The 17,065-nt window shown below is 45.2% G+C and overlaps 3 protein-coding genes across 4 annotated transcripts in view; 1 reads left to right on the top strand and 2 right to left on the bottom strand.

Moving 5' to 3' along the window:
• LIMS2 (LIM zinc finger domain containing 2) overlaps positions 1-6,223 on the bottom strand; it is a 31,353-nt gene extending 25,130 nt beyond the window's left edge. Inside the window, exon 1 of the mRNA XM_035544542.2 lies at positions 6,082-6,223. Coding sequence (XP_035400435.1) covers positions 6,082-6,092 — 11 coding nt within the window. The 5' untranslated portion in view covers positions 6,093-6,223. The remainder of the gene's footprint in view (positions 1-6,081) is intronic.
• Positions 6,224-7,542: 1,319 nt separating this feature from the next.
• Positions 7,543-15,680, top strand: SFT2D3 (SFT2 domain containing 3). Of its 2 annotated transcripts, XM_035544553.1 has the most exons (4): positions 7,543-8,693; positions 11,340-11,428; positions 15,107-15,183; positions 15,285-15,680. In XM_035544553.1, exon 1 carries the CDS (start codon positions 7,543-7,545, stop codon positions 8,152-8,154), a length of 612 nt encoding a protein of 203 aa, XP_035400446.1. In that variant the 3' UTR covers positions 8,155-8,693; positions 11,340-11,428; positions 15,107-15,183; positions 15,285-15,680. The 2 variants fall into 2 exon arrangements, with proteins under 2 accessions (XP_035400446.1, XP_035400445.1); XM_035544552.1 differs by having other exon boundaries at positions 15,107-15,680.
• Positions 11,574-17,065, bottom strand: part of WDR33 (WD repeat domain 33) — a 68,254-nt gene continuing 62,762 nt past the window's right edge. Inside the window, exons 20-23 of the mRNA XM_035544526.2 lie at positions 15,307-15,473; positions 15,084-15,176; positions 14,045-14,230; positions 11,574-12,257 (exon numbers count right to left, since the gene is read on the bottom strand). Of these exons, the coding sequence (XP_035400419.1) occupies positions 12,025-12,257; positions 14,045-14,230; positions 15,084-15,176; positions 15,307-15,473 (679 nt within the window). The 3' untranslated portion in view covers positions 11,574-12,024. The remainder of the gene's footprint in view (positions 12,258-14,044; positions 14,231-15,083; positions 15,177-15,306; positions 15,474-17,065) is intronic.

Below are 17,065 nucleotides of genomic sequence, written 5' to 3'. Positions count from 1 at the left end.
TTATTGTTAAAAACTGAAAGCTTCCCCGTCAGGAAAGTCCTTTCCTTCATAAGCCTCTTGGAAATAAAAACAGACTTCATCCCCTCTTGCTGTGTGCATACAATTCCCACTTTAAAAAAAAAGGAACAACCCATCACCGAAAATGAACGTCTATCAAATCTTGGAAATGCTTCATCAACACCATTCCCTTCACCTCAGAGACATACCCACGTCTCCCAGCTGCTGTATCTGTCCTGCTGCTCAGGAGGGACCCTGTGCCACTTAGCCGATCCTGCCGGCGTTGGTACAGTTTGGAGGATGCCAGCCCCTGCAGCCTCAAGCCAGCCATGGCACCCAATGCCACTGTGGAGGGGAATGGAGAGAGGTGACTGGAGAGAACACCAGCACCACTGATATTCAGTGAGTCACCTTCCTTTGGGGAGTTGCCTTTACATTTTAGAAGAGCTAAAGCAGGATGCATACGCTTCTGCTCAGGCATTGTTTCTTACACTTCATCTGCCATTCTGCTACGGTCTTCAAGATCAGACAACCTCTTTCCTGTATTCCACTGGTAATTACCTACTGCAGGCAGCACACGAGGAGTCTGCACCAGCAATTAGTTCCGTTACACTGGCGTACTGTACCTGGATAAATTCCACCATCCAGGAGATGAGACTGTATTAAAAAAAAACCCTCAGTCTTCTCGTAATTAATCCATTTAATTCAAGAAGACTCTCTGATCAAAGCAACAGAGAAATACAGAAAAGCAAACTCGATGACTAGACCTGTTGCCCACGAGCACTTTAGCTTACTGCAGCTCAGTACCAGCCCGCGGCAGCTCTACGGTGGCTGCCTGCTGGCCACTGCAACTCGCAGTGCCTTGAGGACACAGCAAGCAGCAGAGCCATTCCTTCCACTTGGATAAAGCACGCTCCAAGAAACAAGAGCATAAAGGCTCCTGCTCTGCGGACACACTGCAGCCTGCAGAAGCCGCGTGCTGCGGAGGGTCGGGAAGCAGGCAGAAGGCACATAGTTGGCATTCCAGCCTCCAGAGCTCTCTGCCGGGAAGGGAACCGAGCAGGGCCCCAACCAGGAGCTCGCCCTTTCTAAGGCTCCCCCTCTCCACCCACCCCTGCAAGGGAGATAAGGGATTACAGAGCACAAAGGGCTCGGGGCACCGTGGGCAGGGAGGATAAAAAGAATACAAAAATCGAGAATACAGAAGTCAGTTTTTAAGAACAAAGGGAAAGGAATGGAGGACAACGTGCACAGCTGAATCAGTGTCATCTGATCAGCATCACCATGAAACCCATCTCAACAGTCATCACCAACAAATTATTTTCTGGTAAATTATAAAAAAGGAGGATTTTTGTAGCATGATAGTGAAATGCCTTCCATGACTACAGTTTGGCAAGCTGTAGGAGGAAAAATAAGTAAAAGAAGGAGAAGTGATGATTTCATAAGTATTAGGTAAGTGTTAACCAGCAGAGATCCTTTCTGTTCTCTAAATAAAACCAGAAGGGTTTACTGGGATCCAGAGAACATGATCATTTCAGTAACCTAAAGTCTACAGTTCAACCTACATGTCGTTGCAAGTTTCAGGTCTGACAGCAATCTGCCACTACTGGTTCCTGCAGACTGCATTTGTTCTTTATTCATTCCTACTTTACGGAACAGAAGAATAAATGGAACTGTAAAAAATAAAATACAGAAGATAGAAAGGAAGAATAAAAATATCCTCCAAAATGAGTCATTTTGCTGACCTTTTAAAGTGATAAAACACTTTTTAATGCAATATTAAGTCACCTTTTTTACTTTTAATATAAAGCAAAACATCAAGCCACTGCACCATTTTATCTCCCACGGCCTTAAGCAATCTGGCCAAAACTCACCTCCCCTCTCAAACACCTAAGCTTTTACCATCCTGGCTGCTACAGAACGATTTTACTGGTTTTCAAATAGCCAATCTTCCGCAGACAACTGTGAGTCCCTTGTTCAAAAAACAACGCAAGGGGAGTGAAGTGGGGGGGAATCAAAACAATAACCATCCTGTCTTCCGTCCCTTAAAACACACACGTGCTCACTCACTCCTATTCCTGTTCTTACTGCCCTGCACATAAATAGTGAAAATGTGAAAATGCATGATTTTGGTTTTCTTTCCCTCTTGATGGATCACTTTTAAGAGAGAGGGTCAATGACAAAATCTTACAGCAGATTACTTTTGGGCCAAAGCAGAGCAGAAAGCAGCTAGATTCCTTTTAGGCACTAACAAGTAGTTCTCCTCAGGGAAGCACCTCTGTGTCCCCAGAACAGACTACTAGGGATCCTTCAACAAGTTAAAATGCATCTGGAGAGTCTCAGAGAACATACTTAGCTGGAAAAATGGTAACATTAAAACCACGTTTTTTTCCAAACCAAAAGTAGAAATGGCTGCTTATAACTCAGGTGAGACATCTATTAGTTTGATCCAGGTACTTTCTATCCTGCACAAAGAACCTTTTTTAATACTACCAACCTTTACAGCTCATCCATCAAACCTTTTTACTTGCAATTACTTCATAAAACGGAGCACAAGCACAGCAGCAGCTCTCTAATGAATTAAAAAGCATCTAGTCAAAAACTGGCTAATTGTAAATAATATACCCTTATTTCTTACCTCAACTGGATTAGGAACAATCAATAAGCAGATCTGTAAATGCAGCTGTTCTTCTTTTGTTGACTGCAGGAAGTACATAGGCGTATCCAGATCCCAATTAGACCAAGCATAGTGATGACAAAGATCTCTTACAAAAATAATTATGCCCTGAAACACGCACTAAGGGAACATTTTTCCTTGGGCTTTTTATTATCTCTATACTAATTTCCAAAGGCAACACAATACAGCACAGGCATTTTTTACCTTTATGTCCCCTACGCAACAGCACAGCAGTAAAGTCTTAATGAAATTATCTTCAATTCTGTTTTATTTCCTACTTTGGGCATTTGACAATGTTTTGCCCACTGGTCATTCACTGCTCCTCTTTCTTAGGAATGATTCTGTCACAACCAACAAAGAAAACTAGGCAAAACACAGGAGGAAAAGAGGGAAAGAGGGACACAAAAGAACAATATTCAAAAAGGCAAAAATTAAGAGATGGAGCAAACACTCCAAATCAAGTACACAAGCTGTCTTCATGCACTTAGTTGTAAAGAAGTACTGTAGCATTTGGTGCTAAAGGCACCAAAAATCATATAAATTGCATTTTACTCACCACTGCAAAATATAGAAAGGTTGCTTAGAAACATACTGATTTTTACATATATGTATGTATATGTATCTAATATATATATTACATTATCTTTCAGAGTTTATTTCCAAATGTAGTTAAACAATACATAAGTTAGTAAAATTAATATATATTTCCCTAATTTCTTTTGTCCTATTATCTTTTGATCTTAGTTGGAACAGCTATGTTCAAACAGAGGCTGTTCTGTTTTTTAAGCTGACAGCATCCCTTTAAACCACAGACTACTCTTGGAAATAGGGAAATAGGGGCTGTAACAGCTCCTTTAACATCAAGATACAGGGAAGTAAAACTGCTCTGTCAAGACACGGCATTCAGCTCTAGCATTTGCAAATTCCAGTGATCTGCTTATCAGTGTTCTCTCATAAAACAAATCCTCACATACTAGCAATGTAAGCTCATAATAGGATACATGTAGTATTTGGATTTCACTTGCTAAATAGTCACTTATTTTTAATAATTTTATACAATGAATATATAGAAGTACACATCCGTCTTTGTTTTTTCTGAAACTATATTTTTCCCTAATGCAAGAAATCAGTAAATCAAATTACTGTAGCTACTTAAATTCAGAAGACACACTCTGCAGCTAAAAAGGACCGAACACTTAAAAATGAAAATTGATTTATTTTTCACCTATCTTAATCACTAATAATGCATCGGTAATCACAGCACCTAGAAGTGAGTTCCTACTTTTTCCTATTTGACAAGAAAAGTGAAGCGAAAAATAATTACGTTGTCAGCACTGCACATCCTCCCTACAGTCCTCCTCGCTTTACAGAGCAAAACAAAACAAAATCATCCCCTTTGGTGTGTCAACGGTTTCAAGACTAGACACATTTATGTCGTATTCCCGCTTCTGGAAGGTTCCCACTGCTCAATGTTGTGGAGATGCTCCAGCTGTGAAGCAGTTCATCTCCTTCTGGAACCTCAGAAGCCCTCAATCTCAAAAGCTTGATATCTGTCTACATACTGTAGACAGATTTTGAGCACTACCACATAACAAACATCAGACAACATCTAGCAAGAGCTCAGCTCAGTGACCCACAGGTTGGTCCAAGGAAGCCTGTTCTCCATGCTGAACTCCTCCCCGTGACTTAGGAGTCAGGCCTACCCTGAAACCACTGCTGAACATGGTGCTCGCCAAACAGCATCAGTCAGGCAAGGTGCTGAGCTGTGCCAGTTTCCCAGACACTGAAAACCAAAGGCAGGTTTCGTTTTGCTGAGAAACAGCCAGTCTAAGATAATCACTCTCTCCTAGGAAATTCACAAGTGTTCATAATTGACAAACTTTCCAGTATAAATGTTTTTGAAAACTTTAAGCAACACTTGCATTCATGCAACTGACTTTTCAAAAGCAAAGCCAAGGCCTGCTCACTTTAACAACCCTCTAAAGTACATTGGAAGGAAAGGAGACAGAAGTCCTGCATTACTTTGGAGAACTGTGCACTCTACCTACCCTCCCTGCTCAGCTTCCTTGGAACATTCCACCCAGCCTCATGCTTCGTGTCAGAGCTTCTTATGAACACAGTAATAACTTCTTATAACTTAAAAGGCAAGTTTTTGAAGAAGCACAGGAGAAAAGATGAGGATTGCTGTGCGCAGTCATTTCCCACTGTCCTCTGTAGTTGCATGATTTCACCCGAGGTGAACACGTCATTCTAAACAGTACCACACCAAAGCTGTATGGGAATAAAGTAAGTTGGGTTTTCACAGACAACACTTTTCCCAGGTCCTCCCTTTTTTGTCTCTATTTAGGAGCTGCATGGGTACCATGACCTGTGAACATTTAAGACTCTTCAGTCTTCCTCTAGTTTTGAGAAAATTGTGTGAACTTGTAAATACACACCTATGTGACACATCGGAAGAACAAAAAGTGGTCATTTAGACAGAGAAGAAAAAGGAACCTTATGACAGGAGGCAAAAAAACAAAGTTTTTTAAGCACGTACAACCACCTATCAACAACAATTTGTCATCACAGACAGCAAAAATAACACTGGTCAAAATGATCAGTGGGGACAAAACGACTATTCAGTGTGTTATCATACTTAACAACCCACCAAATACGATATACATCAAGTAATTGTAAGCAGCAGCACAATCCAGACATCAAGACTTTACACAAGAGAGTGAATACTTAGAGACAAACTACCCCGTATCAGGGCTTCTGGTCACAAATAACAATGCTTTAGAATCACGATAATGACAGCAGGATTCAGGGTGATGACGACCCTAGAAAAAGCATCCTACTACTGTTAATATTATTTGTTCACGTCTTTCAAGACACTTTACAAAATCAAGCTTATTTTCAAACTGCTTCATAATATCGGGGTTTTATTTTACGGATGGGAAAAGAAGCGATCAGACACTAACGCCACTTGTGCGACCCCTCAGAAGACGCGAGCAAACGCTTTCCCCGCTGCTTTTCTCACCTACATCTGTCAATTCAGGGACATTACAGAGCTCCCCAGTGTCAGACAGCACGGGAGGAGAACCGAACTCCCGATTTCAGGAGTTCTCGGAACACGTATCCGCGAGGCCAGCCCAAAGAAGAGGTCACCGAGCGCAGGGGCACGGGGGCAGCGGCCGGGGGAGCCGCTCGGTGTGTGGTGGAGGCGCGGGGGCACATCGGGAGCGGGCTGCCGGGGCCCGAGCCACAGCGGGGTCAGCCCAGAACCGCTCCGGCCCCGTCCCACCCTCTGCCCTTCCCCGGGCCGGGGCGACCCGCGCTGGGGCAGCCCGGCTCTGCCCCTCCGCCAGGCCGGCGGCCGGCCCTGCGCTCCCCGCCCGCCTCCCCGGGGGCTGCCCCGGCCTTACCTGCCCGTCATGGCGGCGCGCCCGGGGCCCCGAGCCGCTCGTCGGGGCTCGGCTCGACTCGGCTCGGCCCCGGCCCCGGCGGGCAGCGCAGACCCCGCCCCGGCCCGGGCCCCTGGGCGTGGGCGGCAGCGGCGGCCCCCGGTGACTCAGGGCAGCCCCCCCGGGCCCCGCGCATATTTTTCCTATAAAGGGAAGAAAAATTGAGCAACGAGGCGGCGGGGCCAGGCCCGCCTCCCGCCCCGGTGCATGCTGCGGGGCCGGAGGGGGAGCAGGCGGCCGTGGTCCTGCAGCCGTGACCCGGCGGGCAGTTACTGCTGGCAAACCAGGCGGGACATTTTTCCGAGGAGCCACGCTTCCTGCCGGCCGTGAGGGGGTTTCACACTCGCTACACTCGCTTCAGACGGCAGGAGACCCGTCTGAAGGCCACCTTCTGAAACGCAGCGAGGCGGCAGGGGTCCCCACGTTGGGATCCCGCTCCCCAGCGCGGGGTGCAGCGGTACCTGTAACACCCAGCCCCTCCTGCCAGGGACCGAGCTGTGTCCTGGGCGCTTAAATAGCTCTATGTGCTCTGATGGGGTAACGCGATGCTAATGGGGCAGGGAGCTGCTGTCCAAAACTGATTTAAAACTTTATTTGTATCTTGTAAGGTAGCCTGTTGCGATATGACTCACCGTTGCCACAAATATTCTTATGAGCTTGGGACTGATGATGGAAACTGTGCTCCCTGTGCTTCATGGTGCCCAAACATCTCATTTTTCAGTCCTGCAGCAAACATTTAGAATCATACAGGTTAAACTAGCATTTGGTATTTTTTAATACTTTATTTAAACAGGTAATGGATTGAGTATTTTTAATTATTTGTTAAAAACAGGGTAATGGATTGAGATCGATGCTCATATTTTAACGGTCGGTTGGAAAATGGGTAAGAGACAATCTCATTAGTTAACGGCCAACAATTCAGCAGAGCTGGCTGCACGCACAGCCAAGTCTGCAGTCAGCCCATCCATTTTTGTCTCTCCCGTTGTAACAGCACCTGAGCGCCTAACAGCAGGCAGCGTCCGCCTTCTGGCAGCCCTCCTCCGAAGAAACGTGAGGCTGCTGGGGCTGAGCGTGAGGAGACCCGGGGTAGTGCCAGGCTGGTGCCACCTGCCCGCCCCGGACAGCGACCGCAGGGCACGGCTGCCTGCTGCTGCCTGCTGCCGCCACGGGGCTCAGGCACACCCGTCTCTTACCGTGAGGCGGTGAGGCTCACAGGGCTCGCACGAGCCCCCAGAGCGCTCCTCCCGCGGCGGCCCCCGAGCGCCGCCACCGGTCCCGGTGCCGCCACAGCGCCTGGCAGCACGGCGCAGGCGCGCCCCGCCCCGCCCGGCCGCGGATGGCCGCGAGCCCGGATGCGGTCGCCGCGCAAGATGGCGGCGGGGCGGGCGGGCGGCGCGCGGTAGCGCCGGGGGCGAGGCGGCCATGGCGGACCTAGGCCGGCAGCTGCGGGAGTACCTGGCGCGGCACCAGGCCCCCGCCCCGTCCGCCGCCGGCCCGCAGCCGCCGCCGCCGCAGCAGCAGCAGGAGGAGGCGGCGGACGGCGGGGCGGGCGCCTGGCCGGGCCCCTTGCAGCCGGGCTGGGACTGGCCCTGGGCGGCCGAGGCGGAGCCGTGCCTGCCGGGGCTGTCGCGCTGGCAGCGGCTGGCGGCGGCCGGGCTGTGCGCGCTGCTGGCCGCCCTCTGCTTCGGGCTGGCCGCGCTGTACGCGCCGCTGCTGCTGCTCCGCACCCGCAAGTTCGCGCTGCTCTGGTCCCTCGGCTCGCTCTGCGCGCTGGCCGCCGCCGTCCTGCTGCGCGGCCCGGCCCTGCTGCGGCGGCCCGGCCGCGGCCCGGCGCTGTACGCGGCGGCGCTGGGCGGCACGCTGTACGCCGCGCTGGGGCTGCGCAGCGCCCCCCTCACGGTGCTGGGCGCCGCCGCGCAGCTCGGGGCCGCGGCCGCCGCGCTCCTGGACGCGCTGCCCGGGGGCGCCGCCGGCCTGCGCCGCCTGGGGGGGATCGGGGGCGCCGCGCTGCGCCGCCGGGTGCTGCCGCTGTGAGCCCGCCGGGCCGGGGCAAGGAGGAGGAGGAGGAAGGAGGAGGAGGAGGAAGGATGAAGGAGGACGCCCGCGCCGCTCGCCTCGCCCCCCGCCGGGGTCTGCTCGCGGCACCGCGCCTCGCCTCGCCGCTGAGTCAGCCCCGCAGCCGCGTCCCGGAGCCTCCCCCGCGCCGGTGGGAGCTGGCGGCACCCCACAGCCCCCCCGCGAGTACCGGACCGCGTGGCTGCTGCGAAGCGTGAGTGAGAGCGGCGGCAGCGGGACGCGACGGCCCGGCCGCCCCGCGGACAGCAGGCGGCTGAGGTGCGTGGGACTGACCGGTGCCAACACAGACACGCAGCCAAACCGGGTCGCGGCCGGGGTCGCAAGCTCACAGCCAGGCAGCGGCTCCAACGTTGCCCCCCCGTGTGCTGAGCCCTCCAGTCTGAACACAAACTCGGTCGCTGCGCAGCGCAGCCATCAGCCACCCGGACCGGTAGTGAACATGAGTACTGCGTGCCCCTAAACCGCATAGAGAAAAGCCGTCTTTAAAATGCCATCCAGTAAGTGAAACCAACTGTGGTGGGGCTGCGGGTCATAAAGCCTGTCCTTAGCTGTAAGGGTAGTCTGTCTTGCATGGCGGTGATCAAACGAAAGGTGCTAACCTTAGGGCTTCCGCAGCGAGTGCTGCCATACGGCTGCTGTGAGGTACCAAATACTCGGACCACAAAGGGATAGCTTCATCAGCTTTTAAGACTTTCTTCTGGATATATGTTTCTTTTTACTTTTTCAAGCTGGTCAGGAACCGCTTGCTGTCACAGCACGACCTTCAAAAACAGATTTGCTACTAGTCAGAGCTTGCTTCAGCTAGCATAGCTCCGTTTCAATCCAGAAACCAAGCAGCTTTACAGAGGTGGCTGGCAGTCCCTGGAGTGCTTGGTACTTCAGTGCATTACTGCACATAGACGGAGTGCCTGGCCTAACCCCTTCAGAGCCCGAGTGGATACCTTGTTGAGTGTACGTGCCTCACATACACATACACAAAGCCAAACACTGCAATACACGTCCGCTATCGCTACTTAGGGTTTAACCTATTAACATTATAGTTGCTCTTAATTAAACCAAAATTGTTAAATGGGAGTACATAAATGTACATAGATTGTTTTAATAAAACTGTTTGTGTACCAAATGTCAGTATAGACATTCAACTACTGGTCACTTTTTTCCTTAAAAATGTAGGTCAGAGCCATCTGGAATAGCATTAAATTAGTCTTCTCACTTTTATAACTCCTAAGCTATAGTATATAAAATTATTCTTATTTCTAGCAGCAGTATCAAAATAAGTGTTAGACAAGGTGAAGCTGTAAACTAGCAGGTAGAGCGTAAGGATTCTACATGCAGTGCTGGTGAAAGAACTTTACCTGGAGAGGACAGAAGCATATTCCCATTAAATAATTTCATCCATTTTTCAGTAGTCAGACTGGGAACCTTCTTCTGTCTCCTCTGACATGCTGTGGTCTTCAAGATTTTATATGAAAGCTAGCTAACAGTCCAGTTTTCTCTTGACTGGCCATAGACTATTTCAAAAATCTTATTTAATTTAAAAAGCTGGCACTCATGAAGAATGTAACGCCAAGTACAATAAGCGTTTTCCATTTTGTCTAAATACAGAAACCTGTATTTCCTGTTATTAGGTACACTCTTATTTTTTTGCAGAGGACTGTAGCTTAATTAAGGGCCAAAAGCTCATCCTGTAAATCAAATGTGACTACTAGGAAAGAGTCACTTTCAGCCGCATATACAAAATACATAGGACTTATATTTAAAAAAAAAAAACGGCTTTCTCCTTTGCTGATGATTAAATTGTCAGCATTAATCATCAAAACTTAAGAGAGAGATCCTAACTCCATGAGGTACACCAAAAGCAACCACAGCCCCTCTGCAGGTAGAGGTAAAAACAATGTATTTTTTTTTCCTCAAAGGATAAACTGCCACATCAGGTGCATCTCAGCTTTTTCCCCAGTCAACTCCTTTCAGATCTTTTTGTCTCATTACAGCACTCTCAGAAGGATGTTGTAGGCTAACGATCACAGTTAATTATTATAATTTTCACATGCCATTTTGCACGCTACAAATTAAAAACTAAGAAAAAAAACTAGTCATGACCAAATCAAGAGAACAGCAGTTTAGCATCTACACTTTGATCTCTTTAAAAAAGGTAGATCCTAAGGACTTAAGCCAGTCTTTTAAAACACAATGTGACTGCCTAATAGTTGCTGTGTATTGCTATGTTGTTGCAGTAGCTTTGTCAGCTACAGACCTGCATTGCCTTATCATGAATATTCTAACAGCTTTAAACTAAAAGACGGTAGATTTAGATTAAACGTTTGGAAGAAATTCTTCACCATGAGGGTGGTGAGGCACTGGCCCAGGCTGCCCAGAGCAGCTTGTGGTTGTCCCATGCCTGGAGGTGTTCAAGGCCAGGCTGGATGGGGCTGGGGGCAGCCTGAGCTGTGGACAGGTGGGGTGGAACTAAGTGGTCTTTAAGGTCCCTTCCAACAGAAACCATTCTTTGAAATTCACGTGGAGAGAAAAAAAAACAGTCAGGTAGTGATAGTTTTTGTTATACTTTGTCCTATACTTTTAATTTAGGACCTTTCTGAGAGCTGCCTTTAGAGTATCTCCTTATGTAATAAACTTTTTATTCAGGCTTTAGACATTAAAGGAGCCTGGTGACTGGAGATGATTGATGTGAACAGTTTATGGGGAAATTGGAAAGTTGTGGTTGGTAAGCAGCTTTATTATGAAATGTGGGAAATAGAAATAACTTCTGCTCATCTCCTCCCCAGTAAAACTAGGGAACCATACCCTAAAAGTATTTGGAAATGTTAAGATGAAAGCCATCAACTATCAAGGTTTGCACTTCAGTATTTGAATGGATCACTCTGCTGGACACCCCTATCTTTAAGCAATGTATCCTACAGCCACTGTAAAACATATGCATCCCTATTAATCAAGCTCCTAAACTTCTTCCCCAATTTCTTTAAGTGTAAAGTGTTTTGCTCCTGCGAACACATATATTTGACTCACCCAGATGAAGTGTATAATGACAATACTTGTCGTGCTGTTTTGCTAGCAGTCCAGGTTATAACTCACACTATGTCTATGACAACTTTTTCTAAACAGTGTTCCACGTTTTTCTCTTTCAGGGTGATAGACTAGCAAGCAGCGGTGATTTCCTGTGTTTTGGAATTTTAACGTCAGCACCACTTGTTTTCATAGACAGCTGTGTTTAAAGGTGAAAAAAAGTTCTCTGTACACGATAAACCAAAAAACTAGGAATAAGCTGTTAGTATTTTAAACAGTTGAGATTGCAGGAGGTAGTTCTGTTGTTCCATCTGATACACAAGTTTGCTTAATGATGACACTTTATAGTAATAGGTGAGTAAAGAATCACACAGTGTTGACTTTTTTTGTTAATTTTTGCACAAATTACATTCTGTATTCATACAAAAAAAAACAACGTAACTCTTCTGACAAACTGTACATATAGAAACAAGTTTCTGTCTGGAGGTGAACTGAAATCTGTGGAGGTGCTCCATGTCTCAACACTAAAAAAAATTCCAGCTCTTCACAAAACAAAGTAGGTAAAAGAAGGCGAGGAAAACAGGGATGGAGAGGACAAACAGAAAGCTAGCTGCAATACTGCAGCTGGTAGCAGTTGACTGATCTAGGAAAAGACCCTTGTTAGGAACTAATTAATGCACATTCAGTTATCCCAGTTAAGAATCCAGGTTTGTGTTGTTGCAGGGTTACTTTCTCTTTGAGTCCATAGTAGCAGTCTATTTAAATATTGTCCAGCAAGGACTGGGTGTGACCCAGTCAAAGCCTCTTCTATCGGCCTCTTCCACCACCCCTAGATGCTCCTCTTCTTGACTGACCAGAGTTCATGTTGTTTCCTCTTCCCCAATTACTTCCACTCCTTCCTCCTCTAGAAGGGTTATTGCCTCCTGCAGGTCCTCCACCAAAAGCTTCATCTCTATGGAATCCATCATGATGGTCTCCATCTAAAGAATTAGACCTCCCAGATTTTGGCACTCTCTGTGAAGGTCCTGAATTGCCACGTCCTAAAAATGAAGCACAATATTACTGATTTTGAAGTCGAAGCCACACCTCTTCTCAGACATGCTGTTGCTTAGGTAGCTCTCTGGTGATACAAACAGTCAGAAACTGAATATAGTTGAGACCTGTAGTTTTTCGCCTGCTCCCTCTATCATTTTTTTTTCTTACATAGATTCAGTATCTCTGTGACAGTCCAGAAGATGGACAGCAATCAAACAATCTTTTGGGGATTATAGGAGATTATGTCTGATCTAGTCAGCAAGTACTTAAATAAGTCAGATCAGCAATAGTCATGGTGTCCTCAAAACTGCCAGGCATGCCTGATTGTTATCCTTCAAGACCATCTGTGGTTCTTTGTATATGTTTATTGTAAAATACTTTTTTTTTTTCTCCTAAACACAACATTGCACTGATGGATCAGTTGAGGTTGGTGGTGAGAACAATGAGTAACGTTACTGTTAGATTCCATTTTTTTTCTAGAAATAATGGGAAGATGCTCTATTTTATTACTATGTGTGAATATAAACTACACAAGCTCTTACTTCCAGGAGCTTCAGGATTTTCTACTTCTCACAGATCATTTTAGTACTGATATGTAAGTTAAAATCATAATAATAAAAAAAAAGGTCATTAGCCCAAAATAACGGAAGCAGTATTTTCAAAAAATAAATAGTAAAAGTGCTTTATGGACATATGTGCTATGGCTAACGGGGAAAACACAACATTCTGTTTTGAAAGAAAAAATAATGATACAGAGGGAGTTTACCAGTGGAGTTTTACTTAAAACATCTGTGAATTAATGACGAAACCTGCTGTTAATACAACATTGGAAATACAGTCCACACAGAGGATTGGCATACACTCTAAACTAGATGAGCTTCGGAACTACAATAACAGAAGCAGGATGACATTGAATGGCATCAAAGGCAAAGCTGTGCAGCAGAGGACTGACAACAAAAATGTCAACTATAGGCTGGCAGCTCCACATTTGGAAGCAACTGAGAAGGATCAGGGTTACTAATCGCTACAGAACAGTGGGTAATCAGTATAAGGACATTATTTAAAAAGATAACGGCAATCAGATTTATAAGAAGAAAAGGGCCCAAGAACTGGTGTGGGGCTACTAAGATTATTTTGAAAACTGCATACATAGTCATAGGCTCTGAACCAGCTCTTAGACTCCAAAGAAGATACTTCGTGGGCTGCAGTAGCTAATTGAAGAAAGTGTCGTGTGAATGTTTAGTAATAGTTAAAAAGTCAAATGTGATTATCAGGAGCTATTAGGAAAGAATGGAGGAAATACAGTAAAACCAAGTGAACTGAAGAAATTAATGGTTAAACCACATCTTAAGTAGTTTGTGCAATTCGTAGTTACCCCATTTAAAACTGAAAAAGATATAGGCAAGATAATAAGGATAGTAAAAGATACAGAACAGCGTTCCAGAGACAAAAGATGAGCAGATCAGAGCTCTGACATGGAGAAGAGCTAGTTCAGGTTGGAAACGTGAAGTTTGATACAGTAAGAGGTGACATTCAGAGATAACAAAGATCAATTAAAACGGAAGACATCACTGAATTAAATTAGTGAATGACAGGCTTAAAATGAGAAAAGCAGCATTTTACTTTTTAAAATTTATTTTAAAAAGCACTCTGCAGCAGTTAAGTTCCAGAGCTGCATCTGTGTATGTTGTGTATGTCAAGAGTTTATGATTCTTAAAGAAATTCTGAGTAAGACTACTGTTGAAAAATGTGCCAGTGTTACATAAGGTTTTCAATACAATGGACTTTTTACCTTTGCCCCTCTCCTCTGGGGGTCCGCCTGGAGCATCCATTTCTCTGTGGTCAGAGGTCCCTGGTCCATCGTGCCAGGGACGTTTACGTGGTGGCAATGAGGCCATGTCCATGCCTTGGAGCGAAGAAGAACGTTCTCGGTTAGCTGGAGAATGCCCGTCATGAGGAGGATGATCTGGACGAGGACCTGATCATGAGAAAAAACAGGATCATTAAGTAATGTTCATCTGATCATTATCCCTCATTTTCAGAAGCAGTCATATAAACGTATACACTTTCCATGCTATAGGGCACAAAATTTTGAGTTAAAATTGCATAAAGCTTCCCCCACCTGCTAAAAAGGCAAACAAGCAAACACTGGATGAATAAGTTGCAAGAAATCTAAAGATAAGAAAGGTTTAAAAGATGATGAGGAAGAAAGTAGTGATGGATTTAAAGCTTTCTTTTCAGTATAAATATTTTCACGTATTTTAGAGATGATCACAAGTTCACCTTCATTATTCATGTGTCATTTGTGCTCACTTTTTCCATGACATTCTAAATTTTGGTTTTGACCCTATATGTAATTATATACATTCCTTTAGTAACACAAATACTAGTATCAATATGCTGTCACGCACTGCAGCTAAAAACATTATTTTTGCAAACAATAAAGAAGATGGCATCGAAGAGAAAGATTCCTATTGGCATTAATACATATCTCAAAAATCTACAAGTTATGCCTCAGTCACCCACAGGTGAAAAACAACATGCAGCTTTGGACTGTATAAGATTTCAACTTAAGATTTTAAAACCACAAACATTTTTTATTCAGTGAGACTGCTGCATTTCGTGACAGTAAAATTCTGGACGGTTAAGTGTTTCCTGAAGTTAGAAGTCCAAGGAACTAACTTTTGTTTCTCTGGTGATAAAAGACTAACAATGAGCATAAGAAGTACAGGCAAAATAGTGTCTTTTTTCTTGAAGTGATTATGTTTTAGAAGTCTAGTCTATTATTTGAAGCAAACCTTAACATTTTTTTTTTTTTTTTTTTTTTTTACCTGGTTCTCTGTTTCCATCCCAGGATTCTGGTTTCCGCCCACCTTCAAAGCGTGGAAATTCATCAGGAGTAGGAAGTAGACCCTTCCGGCCCCCTGAGCAGTAAGAGATGCAGGGAACAAGAATGAGAAGAGACATCATATTCATGAAACTACTGAAATTTGCCCAAGAAATATCTTTGGTTCCTTATCCTTGTATTTCAGTGTGGAAGAATGTTCCCCTCACCTCTAAGTGCACCACGACCTCGCCCCCGAACACCATGGTCCCTTCCTCTTGAGTTTTCATCTGGAGAGTCAAAAGTGTCATCTGGCCCAAAATCTTCAGGACCAGGAAAGCCATCTCTCCCCCTGGGTCCCCGGCCCTCATGTCTTGAGGGTCCTCCTCTTCTGAAGCTACAAGAAAGAACATGGTACAAATGTGGTTTATAGGCAGAATTTACATGGATAAACTTGAGATAGCTTCAGCTTAATAATCCTTTTCTGAACTGTTTCACTTTATACTATAGCACCATACAACCATTCAAATAGGATTTGTGGGTGGAAAAGTGCTTATTTTCTGCCTTTGCGAACTTTGTTGTTTTAATATTTTTCCTCATTTTCTTCTGCTATGTCGTTTTTTCACACAAGAAAAAAATATTGTCAAATATATTGCATTAATTTAATGAAAAGGGAAACAAAAAATCACCGAGTGATGATAGATATAAGGTAGGGTAAGGAAAAAGACAAGTGAATTTCCCTTAGTTGTGATGGTCTTACTTTCCCTTCCCTTTTAATGATCAAAAAGTGAAAAAATACAAGCAATGAGAGTCAAGGCTACAGTGAACATTCCAGCATAAATTCCTGTTGATTTTAGACTCTTTTGCTAGAACATTCTCTTATTCATCCCATTCTTAGAGGATTTTTTTAAGTTTACAGATTTAGGAAATGATTCTAGCCTGTACTTGGCTTTGTAGGGATGCTGATCGCTGAGCAGTGTGCACAGTGGCCTTTACAACCTCAAGAGCAGCTTATCCAACCGCAGTAACGAATAATTTTGTTTTGCAAAATGTAGTTATGACCCTGAAGTCAGTAATATCCTTCTTGTAAGTACCATGGCATCTTCAGTAATTTGATAGCACTGGGTTCTGCATCTCATCTGAAATAAGTATAGTTCCTCCAGTATCACACTGGGGCTTTAAACACAGACCTTCAGAGAGGAGAATGGTTCCTTCTTAACTGTCAGTGCCACTTCAGGTAAGCCTATAGATGGCTGCAGGAATACTAGCAGTTTTGGTTTTTACAGTACCAGTTTAAACACTTGTAGTGCTTGTCAAACTGCATACGTGCTCTGTGTATTACTGCGACTCCAGAGGTGTGTACTACCACCGGTTGTTAGGGCTCTCTCAGGTTACAGCTCAGCTCCTACAATTTCTGTGCGAGCACAGCTGGGATGTTTAGGTGGCGCTGGCACAGTGGTTCAGGAGTCCTCGCAGTGCGTTCCCACACTACTCCTGCCCACCCCTCAGTGACAGCAGTGATAATGCAGAGCTCTGTCTTTCCCCGTTCACACTGATGCCCCCCACCTCCCCTCTTCTCCCAGTTCCACACTGGCCAAACCGCAGCACCATAATATTCAGGTGGTCGTGGCTTTGTGCAGCATCCCCTTCCCCAGCTCATTAACGACACAGTGCATCCTATTACAAGCAAAACTTTAGATACTTTTATTTAGAATTTTAACAACATTAACCTTTTAATTACAAATTTAAATATTTTAACAGTAGTCATAACACAATACAATATTTTTAAACTTTTACATTTTTTTAATTAAAAACAATAGGTCTGTCTCCACCTCCCAGAAAACAAACACAATACAGAAAGGAGGCTGCTGTGCCTGTACAGCATCAGTGGATGGAGGGAGTGCTGTATATGGACAATGAACCATTTTACATTAACCTGGATGATTTTTGAAAACAAACTGAACAGTTTCAGGTACCAATGGTTCAAAT

This window comes from Cygnus atratus, chromosome 9 (genome assembly GCF_013377495.2).
Source record: "Cygnus atratus isolate AKBS03 ecotype Queensland, Australia chromosome 9, CAtr_DNAZoo_HiC_assembly, whole genome shotgun sequence".
Lineage (NCBI taxonomy): Eukaryota > Metazoa > Chordata > Aves > Anseriformes > Anatidae > Cygnus > Cygnus atratus.
This window is presented reverse-complemented; position numbering and strand designations above follow the sequence as displayed.

Bases quoted from the DNA above. Each gene is read 5' to 3' on its own strand.
- SFT2D3 (XM_035544553.1), top strand. From the start codon at position 7,543: ATGGCGGACCTAGGCCGGCAGCTGCGGGAGTACCTGGCGCGGCACCAG.